General features: G+C 36.3%; 1 protein-coding gene and 1 long non-coding RNA gene across 4 annotated transcripts; both read right to left on the bottom strand.

Annotated features, from left to right (window-relative positions):
• Positions 1 to 1,628: 1,628 nt before the first annotated feature.
• On the bottom strand, positions 1,629 to 5,031 carry LOC126593228 (uncharacterized). 2 transcript variants are annotated; one of them, XM_050259236.1, is made up of 3 exons: positions 4,354 to 5,031; positions 3,289 to 3,367; positions 1,629 to 1,974 (listed from the first exon to the last, which is right to left on the bottom strand). In XM_050259236.1, exons 1-3 carry the CDS (start codon positions 4,861 to 4,863, stop codon positions 1,967 to 1,969), a joined length of 597 nt encoding a protein of 198 aa, XP_050115193.1. In that variant the 5' UTR covers positions 4,864 to 5,031; the 3' UTR covers positions 1,629 to 1,966. The 2 variants fall into 2 exon arrangements, with proteins under 2 accessions (XP_050115193.1, XP_050115185.1); XM_050259228.1 differs by lacking the exon at positions 1,629 to 1,974 and having other exon boundaries at positions 3,092 to 3,367; positions 4,354 to 5,029.
• A 1,153-nt stretch (positions 5,032 to 6,184) lies between these two features.
• LOC126593215 (uncharacterized) lies at positions 6,185 to 15,912 on the bottom strand. Of its 2 annotated transcripts, XR_007612895.1 has the most exons (8): positions 15,592 to 15,912; positions 15,350 to 15,509; positions 15,176 to 15,244; positions 14,432 to 14,490; positions 8,207 to 13,445; positions 8,033 to 8,101; positions 7,289 to 7,347; positions 6,185 to 6,302 (listed from the first exon to the last, which is right to left on the bottom strand). It is a non-coding gene; the product is annotated as an uncharacterized LOC126593215 (long non-coding RNA). The 2 variants fall into 2 exon arrangements; XR_007612893.1 differs by lacking the exon at positions 15,592 to 15,912 and having other exon boundaries at positions 15,350 to 15,585.
• Positions 15,913 to 17,509: the final 1,597 nt, after the last annotated feature.

Genomic DNA, 17,509 nt, shown 5'->3' with positions numbered 1-17,509 from the left:
TTTTTTTTGAACAAATGATAATATTTACTTTAAAGTGGTGGATGAGTCGGTTAAGTTTCACAATGGGTTGACATAATAATGATCAATTAACCTTTGACAAAAATCGAATCTAAGATATCTCATTTACCATAGAATAAGAATACCATTAGACCGTAATACTAAGGAGCATAAACTTTTGTTAATTCTAATGATTTTCTAATAATTATTGCCTTTTGAAAATTAAGGACCGACCATCATATTATTCTAGTACCCGTGGCCTTTTACTTAAAAGAGTTATATTTTAATTTTGTTTAAGAATACCCCACAATGAAAGAAGTCCTTGACATCAACGTGCACTTGCACTCCCCCAAGTTTCCAACGTTCTTATGCTAAAGTGCAAGAGAAAAAGAAATTGATGTAATACGAGGAATTTTCGTGCTAATTTACTGTTTTTTCGAACTGAAATATGTTGTAAATGAAGCGATGTCGAAGGAGCTTAGTAGTTTTTTACTTTTTAAATAAATATTTGTACATCTATTTATAAACGTTAGTTAAGAATACGCAAGAGTCCAAAACTAATTGTTCATTATTTAATGATTTTTTTTCTTTTTAATCCTCAGAATTTTCAGTATCTTAATATTACTCTCACATAAACTCGCTTAATTTTACAATTTTATCAATATTTTGTACATGTGAGCTAGTATGATTGCATTGTTTTCTTCCTTTTACGCTTTTGAAAGGAAAAATATTAAAACTCAGCAATTTTATAAATATTCAATGCATGTGAACTATTATGATTACACTGTAAGACCAAAAGTCAGGTCTAGTACGAATTAGAGCTCAGCAATTTTTGGCCAACGGTATAACAAAAATGTAATTTTAGCGCTCAGAAAATATGATCTAGTGCATCAAGTGTCATAATATAAATGATCGAATATTTAAAAAAAAAATATTTGTATTATGATACTTGGTATACTGAACTGTGTTCATAGTACACCAAAAACGTCTAGGTTGAAACAACCTAAAAAACATAACGTGGGAATATACAAATAAATAGGGCTAGTTTTGAAGAAAATTACAATTTACTTTGGTTGGTCCCCCGACACAATAATTGTTTAAAAGAATGTGTGGCAAAATCGACAGCTAATCCAATTTTCTATTGACCATTTGGCTTGCTTTTTATTTCAAAGTCAATAATTAATTAGGGTTTTTGACAAGAAAATTACCAATTAGGGTTAGGGTTAGGGTTACGCTGAGGTCGCTTCACAGTGGGGCTTGTTGGCTTGTAAAGACACGTATGTAATAAGGATAAGGTGCACCCATAAATTATTAAGGGCTATTGGATTTTGACAATAACATTTTCCTCCACTTACCTTCCTCAAAACAATCATTTTTCACTTTTCTTATCTATTTATTCACTATTTTATTTTTCATTGTTGAGCTGTTAAGGATCCACACCATATGAGGACATGAGTTTTTTTTTTCTTCTGAAGATTGTTATGAAAAAAAGGAAGAAATTGTTAGTGGTGGGTTCAGAAAATTTTGTCTAACAGTTCGTCCCACAGCAACTATGGTGGAGTTTTAACTTCCACGAAAATTTTAAAACATTGTAGTTAGAAGAGAATTGGAGTAAGAGCAACAACCTCCACTAGCCTTGAAATCCGCCTTTGAATATTGATGTCAAATATTTTTAAGGTCATGAAACATAATTATGGTTTTCTGATCACCAATTCTGGCCGATTACAATAAGATTAAGAGTTTAATGTGACTTAGAAAATAAACGATTCAATAATCATGAAACATTACACGATAAAAAGAAAAGGCGAAACAACATAATAAGAAAATTTAAATTGGAAAGTTGTTAGTATGCTTCGAATTTTAATTATTGTATTTGATTTATTTAGCAGTCCAAATCAAAAGGAAATGATGCGTTTCCGGAAAGACCTTCCGTGACTTCATAGTTGCCTCCAAAACAAGCATAGTCTCCTCATGTTCCTGTATATTTAAAAGCTTAGGGATAATAAAACTGATTAATCATGCATTATCTCACCTATTATTATATGCTTGGACAAATAGAAGAAGTAAAATTAATTAGCAACTTAGCAATCAGCAGCCGCAGCAGAAGAACCTGACCGCCCCATTACGTATATTCTTCTGCTTTATTAGACATATTCAACTAAACCAGCCAGCCACAAGGGACCACGAAATGGTCAGATCTCCAGACCAATCTGGCAACCCATGCTTGACTCCTAATCCCACCTTTTCTTTCTGTTTTTCTACATACCTGCTCATGATTGCTTCTCTTCTCTAATTACTTCACTAATTGTTGTTTCTCTCAATTTTTTTATACAAACGACAGTCTACATCAAATTAGTCTCGACTACAAGAAGGAGGATTCAAACTCGAATGCAGAGAAGAAACACATCGTTCTAACTAATTTTAGCTAAACCAAAACTTTTCTCTTGTATGTTTTGTTAATTAATATTTAATCATTTCTATTTTTGCCTCGTTTTTGTTGTTTTGTTTCGTCGAAAACATATAGCATCCTATGTCATGTTAATTTGCATCTCCACAAGCTTCACATGCAACACCAGACAACCAATAAAACCCTAATTAATTAGAGCCCAACCACGTCAAAAACGATAAACTCAACCACCTGTCACATTCCTTGTTTTTCAAAACCAAACATACCTTGCAGTTGAAGTTTATGTTTGACCTGAAAAACAAGTCTCTCCAATGATTTATGAAAGGCTGCATAAGATAAAAATCGAAACCCTAATCGAAAAGCTGAATGTGGTAATTAAATTATAAACTTAAACCCTAATTCAAAAGTTGCATGTAGAATTGCAGGTCGTCTCTGGCTAACATGGTCCACTAGCTCAATCTAAATTACGTGGACGATATTCTACTTTAAACTAATCTAAATTACAGAATCGGTGATTTAAACTCATGTGCATAAAGGAAAGCACATCCACTCTAACCAATGTGATTATGCCCATATTTGCTCCTTCTAGTGCTTCCATGACTTCGATATGGCTATGAACCAAACTTGCAACAAAAAATTGACTATGTTTACTAAATAAGTTTTTTGAACAAAATGTCCACTAAATAATTAATTAAGGTCGAATATTTGAGATTATATATGCACACTCTAATCCAGTGTTCCTGTTTAATAATACAATGATGATCTCAACCCACAAAAAAGAAATAAATAATTAAATACAGACAAAAATCACTCTACAGCTTTCTGGATTTTAGTTCTAAACAAGAGAATGCACAGTTTCTCCATTGAAAAATATAGGAAGCAACCTGTTGAATGGGTCACGAACGACCCGAACCCCGAGCCCACGATGCAATGCCATGCCGGCCCGTACAATTTATCAAACTCCTGCATAAATCAGAGAGCCCATGATCAGTCAATGAATTTTAGTTAAGTGACTAATCACCTTGAGAAGAACTGTTATTAATTGGAACACATCGTGATTATAAGTTGTTTAATTGTGCGACGAAGCACATGGGCTGTTGGAAGCAGCTGGAACATGAACCCAGTCCCGATTTGCAGACAGGAGAACAACTAGGGCAGAAATACAAGTGCTACGAATCCATATTCATTGATTCAAGATACATACTATCTCATGAAATCATCTGATCAATGGGTAACTGTTGGATCACAAGTGGCCCCATTGATAGAGAGTCAGAGGATAAAGGCTGCCTTATAAACGAGAAAAAAATTTGTCTTATAACCGATTGGTAGCTGTTTATACAACTACATGTTTATTTCGTTACATACTTGTTAAGTGGCCTCATATTGATTCAGAGACCGAGAAGAGAATCTGCCTTATCGCGGTTTTATATGACTATCTTATACAACCAAAAACACTTGAGAATCTTTAATAGAAGCACCAAGAAATATATCAGATTTGGTCAGTGACTCAATTTTTCTATCTATATATATTCACTGAACCCATGTGGTCTGTGGGGTTTGTATGTATCACCGTATGAATATGATCACACATGAACCCAATTATCCAAACTAGAGATGGATGGAAGTAAACACCAAAAAGAAACACCACTTAGAAGTTAGAAACCAATTGTATCCCAAGAACCAAATAGGAAAATAATTTTATCCCAGACAATTGTCTTGGGCTTCTTCGCCCCCTCAAGAGATTCTCGAGTGTTGCTAATTGAACCGGTGGTAGGACAAATTTTCTCCGTCCAAATTCATAAACCTTTTCTTGTTTACTGTGCTAATTAACTTTACCTCGGTTTCTTTGGACAATTAATCTTAATTAATATTAAGAGCAAATGACAGTGATGAAATAAAGTAACTATAACATAATATATGTAGATCTAGGGTTTGAATTTGGAACATACCTTTTTTAAGTTGTAAGCCATGTGTTTTGAGCTAAACTTCTCCAAGCTGTCATAAGTTCGTCTGGCGCTGCGGAAGGCATGAACTTGCATGAACCCAGGCATGTCCGAGGCCAACACCTTCACTTGAAGAAATGAAGCCACTGATGCCAAATTTGTTTCCACATGAGACACCGACTTCCTGGCCACCTCAACCACCATCACTTCCCCTCCTCCTCTGCCTCCGCCTCCGCCTCCTCGTCTTCCATTTCCAAAATTACCATCTAAACTATAAGTAACATTGCCGCCCTGCTTCCTCTTCTCGTCACAATGGACTACATCAATTTCCGGACTAGGTTTTGGTTTTCTCATGGATAAATTGAACCAGTTTCGTAAAGCATGGGTCTTATCCGCCATTGCAGTAACAGGCTTGGATTCCGGCTTTAAGTGACGGCCGCTGCTCGGATTGTATTTGTACGTGGACATGGCTCCTCCCCTCTTCTGCTTCTCATGGCTGGGAGTGCTACTCGCCATTTCTAAGTTCTCAGACTCTCTCTTACCCTTTCGTTTGTTATGGCGGTACAAAAAATATATAATGCAGGATAGGGGGACTGTTTGGAATCACCAGGAAAATCAATGGGGTATTAATTAATGGTTGATTAGGATGGTAACATAATTTATAGCAGCAAACCATGTGACTCTGCCTGTAATCTTGGATATTAAAATGAGGTTGAGATTGATAGTTTTGTGGATTACATTTCTTGATTTTGACTAGGAGTGGTAATGTGATGTGTCGTTTACCATATTTGATTTATGCCAGTCAATCTTAAATAATTTCTGGCATCAGGTATTTTTTGAAATAATGATATTGTTAGTCGTGCATGTGTTGATTGCTTGTTGGATTAGTTTTTCATTTTCGATTTGTGTTAAATACCAGTCCGTTTTTATGCATTTCAATTTATGTTAATTGCTAGTCATTTTTTTTTAGGAGTGCTATCGTTAATCGCCCATTTTAACTTATGTTAATTGTAGATGCATATATATTGTGTAATATTACGAGTTTGTTGTTGCTTGAAATTGGTGGTGGTTAGATACTTAGATATTGGTGGACATTGGTAATTACTCGTTGGGGCATATTGGTCCCCGACGGGTGATATGGTTATGTTTTGGAGACAAGCAGCAGAGGACCCCCCAGATCTCCCTACGTTCCACCGCTTATTTCTCTGGTACACAACAAAATGGTCGCTGTCTTTGTTGTCATTTGCTGTATGCTGGTATTCTTTATCCACACACACACATACACACATATACATATATAGAATTAAATTACAAGATCTGACAGCACAAATCTATACGTGTAGATTTGTAGCTCCTACATTGAAGAATTGACTATGATATTATATATTGTATATGCTTTATAACTAACGAGAAATTTTTAGTTGTGACGGAAATATAAGTAGTATACCACGTGTTTTAATAAGAGTGATGAAAAATTTTATTTTTTAAGTTATTAACTTTTTAGCACACATATCTTACCATTTGTACAGTGACACGTGGTATACCACTCTGTATACCGGTCATATTGAAAAATCTCCCATAACTAACAACCTTTGTTTTCTTCAAAGCACCTTTCCCAAAAATTAACATGATCAACAAATTATAAAAAGATTATGATATTCCTTATTAAGGGCTACAAAGAATGCAATTTTTCTTTCTTATACTGGATTAAAAAAAGCGACTCCAAGCCAGTTTTCCTTATTTGAGGGTCGGAGGAGAACGTCTATTGACACACCCCGTCCCGAAGGAGGGCATGCTGGCCGTCACGTGAGAGTGACGTAACCATTTGCACAGTACGGAAGCTTTAATTATACAATTTATAAGTTGATACACCCGAAGGTGAGTCCTAATTTTGTCCAATCTGTCAGAACACCGTCGAATTCCTCGTAGTCACCACACCTTTGTGATTCCTGAACCTGGAGGGGCGCAAAACCAAAATTGAGTGGGTCAGTAAAACAATTCTTTTTCCAAATCCAAACATTTCTCAAAACGTTGTAACCCCTCTCCGTAAAACCTGTATACTTTCCCAGAAATGTAAAATATAAATATACATATATATTCTCAAGACTTCAAGTCGTTAACTCAACATTTTCATAACAATTATGCCATGCCACATCATCTCAACATTTCTCATATTAATTATGCCATGCCACATCATCTCAACAGTAATAAGGTATGAATGCATCAACATAATCATATCAGGTGCAAGAAAGTAATCAACCGTAGGCCCTCTAATAGCCCTATACGGTTGAACCTAGAGCTCAAAATCTATCATTATCACTCTACCGGAGTCACCTCTGTGACCCGTCCGGCCTTCTGCACGCAAGTTACGCTCTAGTGCTTCTCATAAATCATCTGTGCACATAATCTAAGGTCACCCACCAGTCGGAATCTCACTAACACTCTCGCGACTGGTCTGTCGTACCCACTCCGCGTGGACTGTACGACTAGCATCTACTTGGATCCAAGGCGAGCGTGCGATGCGGTGAATACTATAAGCACTAAACCATGGTGCAGGATTTGAGCTCAATATATATCATCATCATCATAACAGTAATTAAATACTCATCTGTGCGTCCACCGCACCATTTCATACATATGCATCATAAATCAATTCTTACCTGTGCGTCCACCGCACCAATTCATACATATGCATCATAAATCAATTCTTACATGTGCGTCCACCGCACCAATTCATACATATGCATCATATATTAATTCATGCATGGCATTTCAACTCACATTTCTATATACTTTTCATATCAATTCTATGCATGGTATTTCACTTCCCGTTTTTCCACATAACTCATATGCATTTCATTTTAAACATATTTTCATTTCAATTCAATTTCTGGGAAACGTCAAGTATATATATATACGGAAAACAAAACTGCCCACTCACCTGGAGTTCGTCCAACAACTCCCTAGCACCACACATCAAGGCGTCACGACGATCGCCGCCTAGAATAGTAATCAAATCCAACCTCAGAATTCATATCGATAGAATATATAACTTATATAAAATACGTCACTACGTTGATCGATCCGGAAGATCTGCCACTCAGATTTTAAATCCATAACTTCCAGAGGTCCACATTATACCTCTAGGACAACATCCTAAAATTTCATTACCATCCAACGGTCGGATCTCCGTCAATTTCCAAAACTAAGTGACGGTTAACATTTTATATTATGGACTTACAATTCCAATTCCGGAAGATCCGTAACTCGGATTCCCAATCCGTAAGTTCCAATAATCCTCAAATATTACGTATTACATGGTGACGATCCAACGGTCGGATCATCAATTCACATTTTCACCTAAATGTGAAAACTATAAAACGTTATTTGAACACCTAACCAACAATCCTCAATAACTTTCTCATACGGTGTTCAATTTAGGTATATGAATATACCACAGTGATCTACTCGACGTCACGGACGTCGACATATTTTTAAAATAATTTTATTTTTATTTTTTATTTTTACTGTAGCACCTTCTTCTTCCTTGGGTCGCCGGACTGGTTTTTCCGGCGGCCGTTTTCCGGGCAGTTTTTCAAATTGCCATAACTTTGTCATTTCTCAACGAAATCAAGTGATTCAAAAACTAAAGTTGTAGCCCTTGAAGAGACAAAGAGAATGGTACCTTGCACAACACCTAGTTCGCCGTGGTTTGGCCGGAAACTGCCTCGAAAGCCTCGGAGGTCGCCGGAAACTGGGTATTTTTCAAATGAGTATAACTTCTTCAATACTCAACGAAATTGAGTGAAACAAAAAGGAAAGTTGTATTACTTGACGAGACGAAGAGATTGATACCTACCTCGACTCCTAACTCGCCGGGGATTCGCCGGAAAACGCCTCGAAAGCTCCGGCCAAACTTTGAACTTGTCGATCTCCGTGTTCTTACGTCCAAAAACTTCCAACGAAGCACTCCGAGCTTCCTTGGGACCTTACTAAACTCGCTGTGATCTTGTTTTAGCCTAAAACGTAACCAATTCAAAGCTCATGAACAGTGTCATCTCACGGCAACTTTAGAACTAGGGTTTTCGAAGTGAAACTCACCTGAAATGGATACCAACGTGATCGTGAAGTCCTCAGGATTCCAATGGTGGTCTCAAACTTGACGTTGGTATAGATTTAGGGTGGTTTTGGTGGTGGTCCGTGTGAGTTCGAAGGAGAGAGACAGAGAGAGTGAGAAATCGTGAAGGAGGAGAGAGAAAGACAGTGAACGGGAAATGAGGAGGGTTTTGAGGGATGTGGGGATCCCACGTGGTCCTTATTCCAATCTCCAAACACCAAACTTTAACATTTTAACCTAAAAATCTAAGTTCCATCCTTATTAAATTCCATTTTATTTTCAAACTTAGGAACCTAGATAATTAGCAACCTAAGCTTCACAAATTTAGTATTTCTTAAGGGCAATTTCGTCCATTCACAGCCACGAATATAATAATTTGGAACGGGCTGTGACAATCTTCCCTCCTTATAGAATTTCGTCCCCGAAATTCCAGCAACCAACCAATTCAACCATACTCCAACAATAGCTTCGGGTAAATCTCTCTCATCTGATTCTCTTTCTCCCACGTAATTTCTTCCACCGAATAATTTCTTCACACAACTTTTACCACTTACACTGTTTTAATTCTTAGGACTTCCTTTCTCCAATCCAAAATCGTCCTTAGTTCCTTATCAATCAGATCCAGTTTAATTCTCAATAGTTGCACCAGAATCTCATGTGACGAATCTGCCACCTAGTGACAACGTATCGAACCCAAAATACATTAAGTACCTTAGCCAACTCTGAAGACATCACCACTTGTATGCAACTTTATTGATTCCTTTAGTGATCAAAAATGGTCTGATGTGTCTAAATCTTATCTTGTCTCTTTTCCAATTCTCGTCATTTCTGTTCGCGGTGAATTTTCCAAAAATATCAAACCATTTACCTTACACACTCGATTAGTGGCATATCCATCTGTTGATCTCTTTTGCCATTCCTGGTTACTTCAGGTTAACTTAATCACCTGAATACTTTGAGGAGACTCATCCATAGTCTCAGGGTCTACTAAAACTCTTTCTTGATCGAATCTTTCTCTACCCAGAAACATTCCATTCACAAGTCATCAAAAACCGACTCACGTGACACATTTCATGGTCCTTATGGCGTTACTTCGGAAACTGCACAACCAACATACTTAAGAAACTTAGCAGTTCCGTAATCCAATTCTCTTTTCCATAAAACAAATTAGTAATGTTGCACTGTCTGGGAAAGGTTGTTACTCAACACTGGAGTAAATGTACTAACTTGGTACATTGACCAACTATCACTTCAAATTCGATCATAACCATCTTGTGTACAAGGAAGCTTGTACACATAATCCAAAGTAATATCTTTCCATTTCCACTGCGAAACAGAAAATAATTATCTCAATCCAAAGGTTTATCTCTTTCTGCCTCAATCTGCTGACCGATACAACGTCGGATGGTATAATAAATCTTATTACTTCCGGAATATTGCAGAAGCTAAACAATGTACTTCATCCAAATTTGCTTGCTTTAAATCCTCAGCATTAGGCACATACGTTTTCGTTTGCTTGTATCCATATACCATTTGAGTCTCGAGTACGACCTTACCAAACAGGCCTAACTTGAAAATTAGCAAGTAGAGCTTCTTCTCGATCTCCAATTCTCAACTTTACTTCAGTTGATTTCCAATCCACAAGAAGATAATCTTGGCAAACGTGCCAGACATTAATCTTACTGTAGTCTTCTCGCCAAGTGCTTGAGCTAGAACAAACTTTACGATCACCCTGATCGTACAATCATGTTCATTAAGCAATACAATTCACTTTCGCTGCCTCATATCAAAATCCTTCCAAGTAATGGATATTGAAGACTTTTTGGATTCGTAAAAATCTTGCATTCTTACCAAATATAATGCCTTCATAACTTCACAGCAAGAATGGTAATCATGACTTCCAAGTCACCCGTAGGGTAATTCATCTCATGAGGTTCCATTTATCGTGAAACGTATGCAATCACCCTAACATTTGCATCAACATGCATCCAATACCATTCAAGAAACATCACTAAAATTTATGATTACCATTATTCTCTGGGATTACTAAAATACGTGCATGAGTGAGGAAATACTTCAGTTGTTGAATCCTTTGCTCACAATTTCCTTCCCACTCATACATAACCTCCTTTCTCCACAGTCTCATCAATGACAAAACAATGACTAAAAATTCTTTCACAACCATCCAAAATAGCCTGATAAGTTAAGAATTTCCGAATCTCAATTATGGCTTGTGGTTGTTCCAATTTCTCAATTTCTGCTATCTTTTAAGGATTCACTTGAATACCTTAAGAATATATAACAATTCTCAGAATGCCACCTGATTCATCTAACTTTAGCATTTGCTACTTAGCATACAACCGACATTCTTCCAATCTTTATTCCACCGACTTAATACGTTTACATGCTCTGCTCTGGCTCAGAATATGCCAGAATATCTTCAATGAAAATGATATCTATTTATCAAGGCATTATTGGAATACTTCATCCAATAACTCATAAAACAGCATGAGTATCCATATAGCATCACCAAACTTCATAAAGACTATAACGAGTCCAGAAAACCATCTTATGATCAATGTCACTTATAATATTCAATTGGTAGTAACCAGATCTCAATTCAATCTTTGAATCTTCGCAATTACTTCTGAGCTGGTTAAATAAACATCAGTACATCACCATGGATAACGGTTCTCAATCGTTACCCGACTCCATTGTCTATAATCAATGAACAGTCTCAAGATCCATTTTTCTTCCTCACCAACAAACTGGGCTCCTCAAAAGTGTTGTACTAGGTTGAATAAAACTTTTATCAACCAATTCTCTCAACTGAATTTCCAATTCCCTTAACTCATCCTGAACCAATCTCCAATATAAATTTATACCTGGCAACAAATCAATAATGAACCTCATATCTCTGCCTGAAGGCAATCCAGGTATACTTTCAAGGAAGACATCAAGAAAAGTCTAACTCTTTCGACATTATTCACACTACTCCAAACAACATCATTTAGCACCACATGAGCTAAGTATTTTTGACAGCCTTTCGAAAACAATCTCTTTGCTCTCACAGCATAAATAACAGCCTGACTCAATCCATTTTGCATACTTACAAAAGTAATCTCTGTTCATCCAGATCGATGGAAAGTACTGGTTTCCCATAACATTTCGTCTTGTCACAATTATAACCAACCAATCTAATGGAACAGAATTAACTGATACAATATATATTATATTATTATTAAGCATTCCAAATAAGTACAATACTAACATAAAATAATCTACCGGTTTGCTTGCTTAACGAATCCACGAATGAGTTATTAATATTACGGTCTGCAGCCCGCAATACTGATAAATCATCGTTGTCTCGATAAGTAGGCAACCACTCACAAAGATATAACATTACTATTTTGTCACTCAATGCAAAATACATACACTCGTCTCAACTACATTTATTTACCACTCTCTAGGTAATATCATACATAATAAGAAATATATCAGCCGAAGTCAACTAGAATGACCAATACGGTTGATTCAACTCTTATCTCAATAATACGTCGGCCGGATCCACTCCGCGTGGTCGGTACGGCCGAGCCTATAACTCACCAATTTCTCATGTGTCAGTCGAATCCACTTCTCATGGTCTGTACAGCTGAACATATAACTCATCAAATCTCTTTGTACTCACGGTCAATCCGACCAAACTACTAAGTCCATAACTCTGCTGAATCGACACTATGATATCATGGAAAATTGTTGAGTACAACTGATTCTAGGGACGATTCACAATTCTGTGTCCCCTCTGTTCACATAAACACATTCATTAATTTCACATTTCCCAAAGTGTTAATTTTGTACCTGCTGCACAAAGTACATTTCCTTTACTCGAGACACCTTGTCTCAAATATCTGGGATTACCAGTATATCCATCACTTTTACTCTGACCAGCGACATTAAAACCTCAGCTGGAAGAATTAACTCTAGCTTCACTTCTTTCGAAGCTCTGAATCTTTCTATATCCTTGATAAGACGAATCATTAACTTTATCGTCTTCTTTTAAATTCCCATTCATTTCTTATTCTTCTTTATTCTCGTTGATCATGTTCTCAGAGTCCTCAAGACTCAACAGCATCTCGTATATTCCTGGTAAGAAGTATAATGGATAGTGGTCACCCAAAATACCACTTCCCTTTTTGCCACCCAGCTTAAAACAACATAACACCTCCACCAAATTAACAACCATATCTGGATGGAACGAGGCAAGTCTGAAAACTTTCTATAATATCCCTCGATCATCACCTTCCTTGTCTCATATTTGTAAACTCTTGTTTACTACCATCGATAAATGCCGGAGGGATAAACTTTTCCTTTAAACAAGTCCTTAAACAATTCTCAATCGACTGATTCCTCTGGTGACAACAATTCATACTCCTGTTTCCACCAGGATACAAATTCATAACCAAAACCAGGTAGTCGTCTCGACCCCTTGTCAGAAGGAAATTTCCTTTGACTTGCATAATCTGAAACATCTTTTCCAATTGGTTAAACCGTCACTCCGCTCCCTCAGGTTCATCATTTCATAAGGTGATTCAAATTCAACTCATAACCCGTCTTAAAATGTCCATTTTGATAATATACTGAATCACCATAATAATAGTTTCCCCCAAACCGCTAAATCAGGGAGACTAAATTCCTCTAACTACGTGGTTTGCTACGAGGCGGTGTAGTTCTGACAGAATTCACTATAAACTTCTCAAGATGTCCAAGATTGCAACCTGGCTCTGATACCAACTGACACACCCCGTCCCGAAGGAGGGCATGCTGGCCGTCACGTGAGAGTGACGTAACCATTTGCACAGTACGGAAGCTTTAATTATACAATTTATAAGTTGATACACCCGAAGGTGAGTCCTAATTTTGTCCAATCTGTCAGAACACCGTCGAATTCCTCGTAGTCACCACACCTTTGTGATTCCTGAACCTGGAGGGGCGCAAAACCAAAATTGAGTGGGTCAGTAAAACAATTCTTTTTCCAAATCCAAACATTTCTCAAAACGTTGTAACCCCTCTCCGTAAAACCTGTATACTTTCCCAGAAATGTAAAATATAAATATACATATATATTCTCAAGACTTCAAGTCGTTAACTCAACATTTTCATAACAATTATGCCATGCCACATCATCTCAACATTTCTCATATTAATTATGCCATGCCACATCATCTCAACAGTAATAAGGTATGAATGCATCAACATAATCATATCAGGTGCAAGAAAGTAATCAACCGTAGGCCCTCTAATAGCCCTATACGGTTGAACCTAGAGCTCAAAATCTATCATTATCACTCTACCGGAGTCACCTCTGTGACCCGTCCGGCCTTCTGCACGCAAGTTACGCTCTAGTGCTTCTCATAAATCATCTGTGCACATAATCTAAGGTCACCCACCAGTCGGAATCTCACTAACACTCTCGCGACTGGTCTGTCGTACCCACTCCGCGTGGACTGTACGACTAGCATCTACTTGGATCCAAGGCGAGCGTGCGATGCGGTGAATACTATAAGCACTAAACCATGGTGCAGGATTTGAGCTCAATATATATCATCATCATCATAACAGTAATTAAATACTCATCTGTGCGTCCACCGCACCATTTCATACATATGCATCATAAATCAATTCTTACCTGTGCGTCCACCGCACCAATTCATACATATGCATCATAAATCAATTCTTACATGTGCGTCCACCGCACCAATTCATACATATGCATCATATATTAATTCATGCATGGCATTTCAACTCACATTTCTATATACTTTTCATATCAATTCTATGCATGGTATTTCACTTCCCGTTTTTCCACATAACTCATATGCATTTCATTTTAAACATATTTTCATTTCAATTCAATTTCTGGGAAACGTCAAGTATATATATATACGGAAAACAAAACTGCCCACTCACCTGGAGTTCGTCCAACAACTCCCTAGCACCACACATCAAGGCGTCACGACGATCGCCGCCTAGAATAGTAATCAAATCCAACCTCAGAATTCATATCGATAGAATATATAACTTATATAAAATACGTCACTACGTTGATCGATCCGGAAGATCTGCCACTCAGATTTTAAATCCATAACTTCCAGAGGTCCACATTATACCTCTAGGACAACATCCTAAAATTTCATTACCATCCAACGGTCGGATCTCCGTCAATTTCCAAAACTAAGTGACGGTTAACATTTTATATTATGGACTTACAATTCCAATTCCGGAAGATCCGTAACTCGGATTCCCAATCCGTAAGTTCCAATAATCCTCAAATATTACGTATTACATGGTGACGATCCAACGGTCGGATCATCAATTCACATTTTCACCTAAATGTGAAAACTATAAAACGTTATTTGAACACCTAACCAACAATCCTCAATAACTTTCTCATACGGTGTTCAATTTAGGTATATGAATATACCACAGTGATCTACTCGACGTCACGGACGTCGACATATTTTTAAAATAATTTTATTTTTATTTTTTATTTTTACTGTAGCACCTTCTTCTTCCTTGGGTCGCCGGACTGGTTTTTCCGGCGGCCGTTTTCCGGGCAGTTTTTCAAATTGCCATAACTTTGTCATTTCTCAACGAAATCAAGTGATTCAAAAACTAAAGTTGTAGCCCTTGAAGAGACAAAGAGAATGGTACCTTGCACAACACCTAGTTCGCCGTGGTTTGGCCGGAAACTGCCTCGAAAGCCTCGGAGGTCGCCGGAAACTGGGTATTTTTCAAATGAGTATAACTTCTTCAATACTCAACGAAATTGAGTGAAACAAAAAGGAAAGTTGTATTACTTGACGAGACGAAGAGATTGATACCTACCTCGACTCCTAACTCGCCGGGGATTCGCCGGAAAACGCCTCGAAAGCTCCGGCCAAACTTTGAACTTGTCGATCTCCGTGTTCTTACGTCCAAAAACTTCCAACGAAGCACTCCGAGCTTCCTTGGGACCTTACTAAACTCGCTGTGATCTTGTTTTAGCCTAAAACGTAACCAATTCAAAGCTCATGAACAGTGTCATCTCACGGCAACTTTAGAACTAGGGTTTTCGAAGTGAAACTCACCTGAAATGGATACCAACGTGATCGTGAAGTCCTCAGGATTCCAATGGTGGTCTCAAACTTGACGTTGGTATAGATTTAGGGTGGTTTTGGTGGTGGTCCGTGTGAGTTCGAAGGAGAGAGACAGAGAGAGTGAGAAATCGTGAAGGAGGAGAGAGAAAGACAGTGAACGGGAAATGAGGAGGGTTTTGAGGGATGTGGGGATCCCACGTGGTCCTTATTCCAATCTCCAAACACCAAACTTTAACATTTTAACCTAAAAATCTAAGTTCCATCCTTATTAAATTCCATTTTATTTTCAAACTTAGGAACCTAGATAATTAGCAACCTAAGCTTCACAAATTTAGTATTTCTTAAGGGCAATTTCGTCCATTCACAGCCACGAATATAATAATTTGGAACGGGCTGTGACATCTATCGTATGCAAACTTATACTGGACTATTCATTTTTTTTTTCATTTGTTATAATGGAATGTAATTAAACATTGGCTTATTATCATAAGCCTAACTCATGGAATATGTCGATTTGGTCAGTTAGTCAAGAAGTTGCATCCGCCTCTTACTCTCCTTAGTTCAAATCGTATTCATGTAGATTATAAGTAGTTTAGTATTATAAGATTTATATAGGAGAAAATCAGGGAGCAAGAAAAGAGGTATTACATGAACTACTCATGGCATTGATTTAAGAGATTTTCAGTCAATGAAACTTACAGTATGAGCATATACTTATCTATTAATTAAGCATCACCATCAACCCGAGTCAACAGGATCACATGTCCTATCTTTCTTCCAACATGCTTAGAGGTAGAAATGTAATTCTTCTGAAATATCTTTAAAAAAAAATTTGATGGTCAAATTTTACTTCCTCATGATGGTGCAGTTCACTTTTGATTAATACGATGTGTTTGATTTTTGTTCAAGAAATATTGATCAATGAGCATTTGAGAATAAATTGAAAGTTCGAATTATTAAAAGAAATATGAAATAAATTTCACCCAATATTCTTCAATAAAAAAGACTTTATTAAATAATTTTGAGACATGCTTCTATGGTCAGCACAGACTCAATATTATTTTCTTTCTGAATTATATGTTTACATAAATTGTAGGGAGCATGTTTTTTAGAAGACTATTATGAATTTGATTGGTGAATTTGTATTTTAGTTCCTTGTGAATTTGTATTTTAGTTCCTTATCGTTAGCACCATATATATACATATATATATATATATATATATATATATAATTAGGTTTTCATCCTTATTTTTACTACTCTATTGATTAAAACCTTATTACTTTTCAATTTTTGATCAAGGTCCTTTGTATTAATAATATCATTAATTATTTCAATAATAAAAAAAAAAAATTTTCTAAATATATTCATTTAATATTAAAAATATTACAATTAGTATATTTATATTTATGGCTAAATTTTTTATCATATATTTTTATTTTTATAGTTTGTACCCATTTTTAATTTGCAACCCTTTTTTAATTTGTACCAATTTTTCTTTCAGTTTTAATTTGTACCCATATATTAATTTCTTTTTGTGCCCATATTTTTAAAGTTTTATTTGTATTGTACCCATATTTTTTTATTTATTTGTACCCATTTTTATTTTTGCTAAATGTACCCATTTTGAAGAATGTACCCATGTTTTGATACAATAATTTTTTGGTTATTTTTTATGAATGTACCCATGTTTACACACACACACACACAATAGTATATTTATATTTTAATATTTTTAATCCCACAAATTATGGTTTTTTATTTAAAATCTCATTACTATAAACAACTATAAATTTTAATTTTTAATTTAAAAAATATAGTAACGTACATAGAAATAAATTATCAATTAATTTCAGGGACTTGGATCAAAAATTGAAAACCAACAAGGTTTCAGTCAAAGACTATTCATA

This window comes from Malus sylvestris, chromosome 2 (assembly GCF_916048215.2).
Source record: "Malus sylvestris chromosome 2, drMalSylv7.2, whole genome shotgun sequence".
Taxonomy (NCBI): Eukaryota; Viridiplantae; Streptophyta; class Magnoliopsida; order Rosales; family Rosaceae; genus Malus; species Malus sylvestris.
This window is presented reverse-complemented; position numbering and strand designations above follow the sequence as displayed.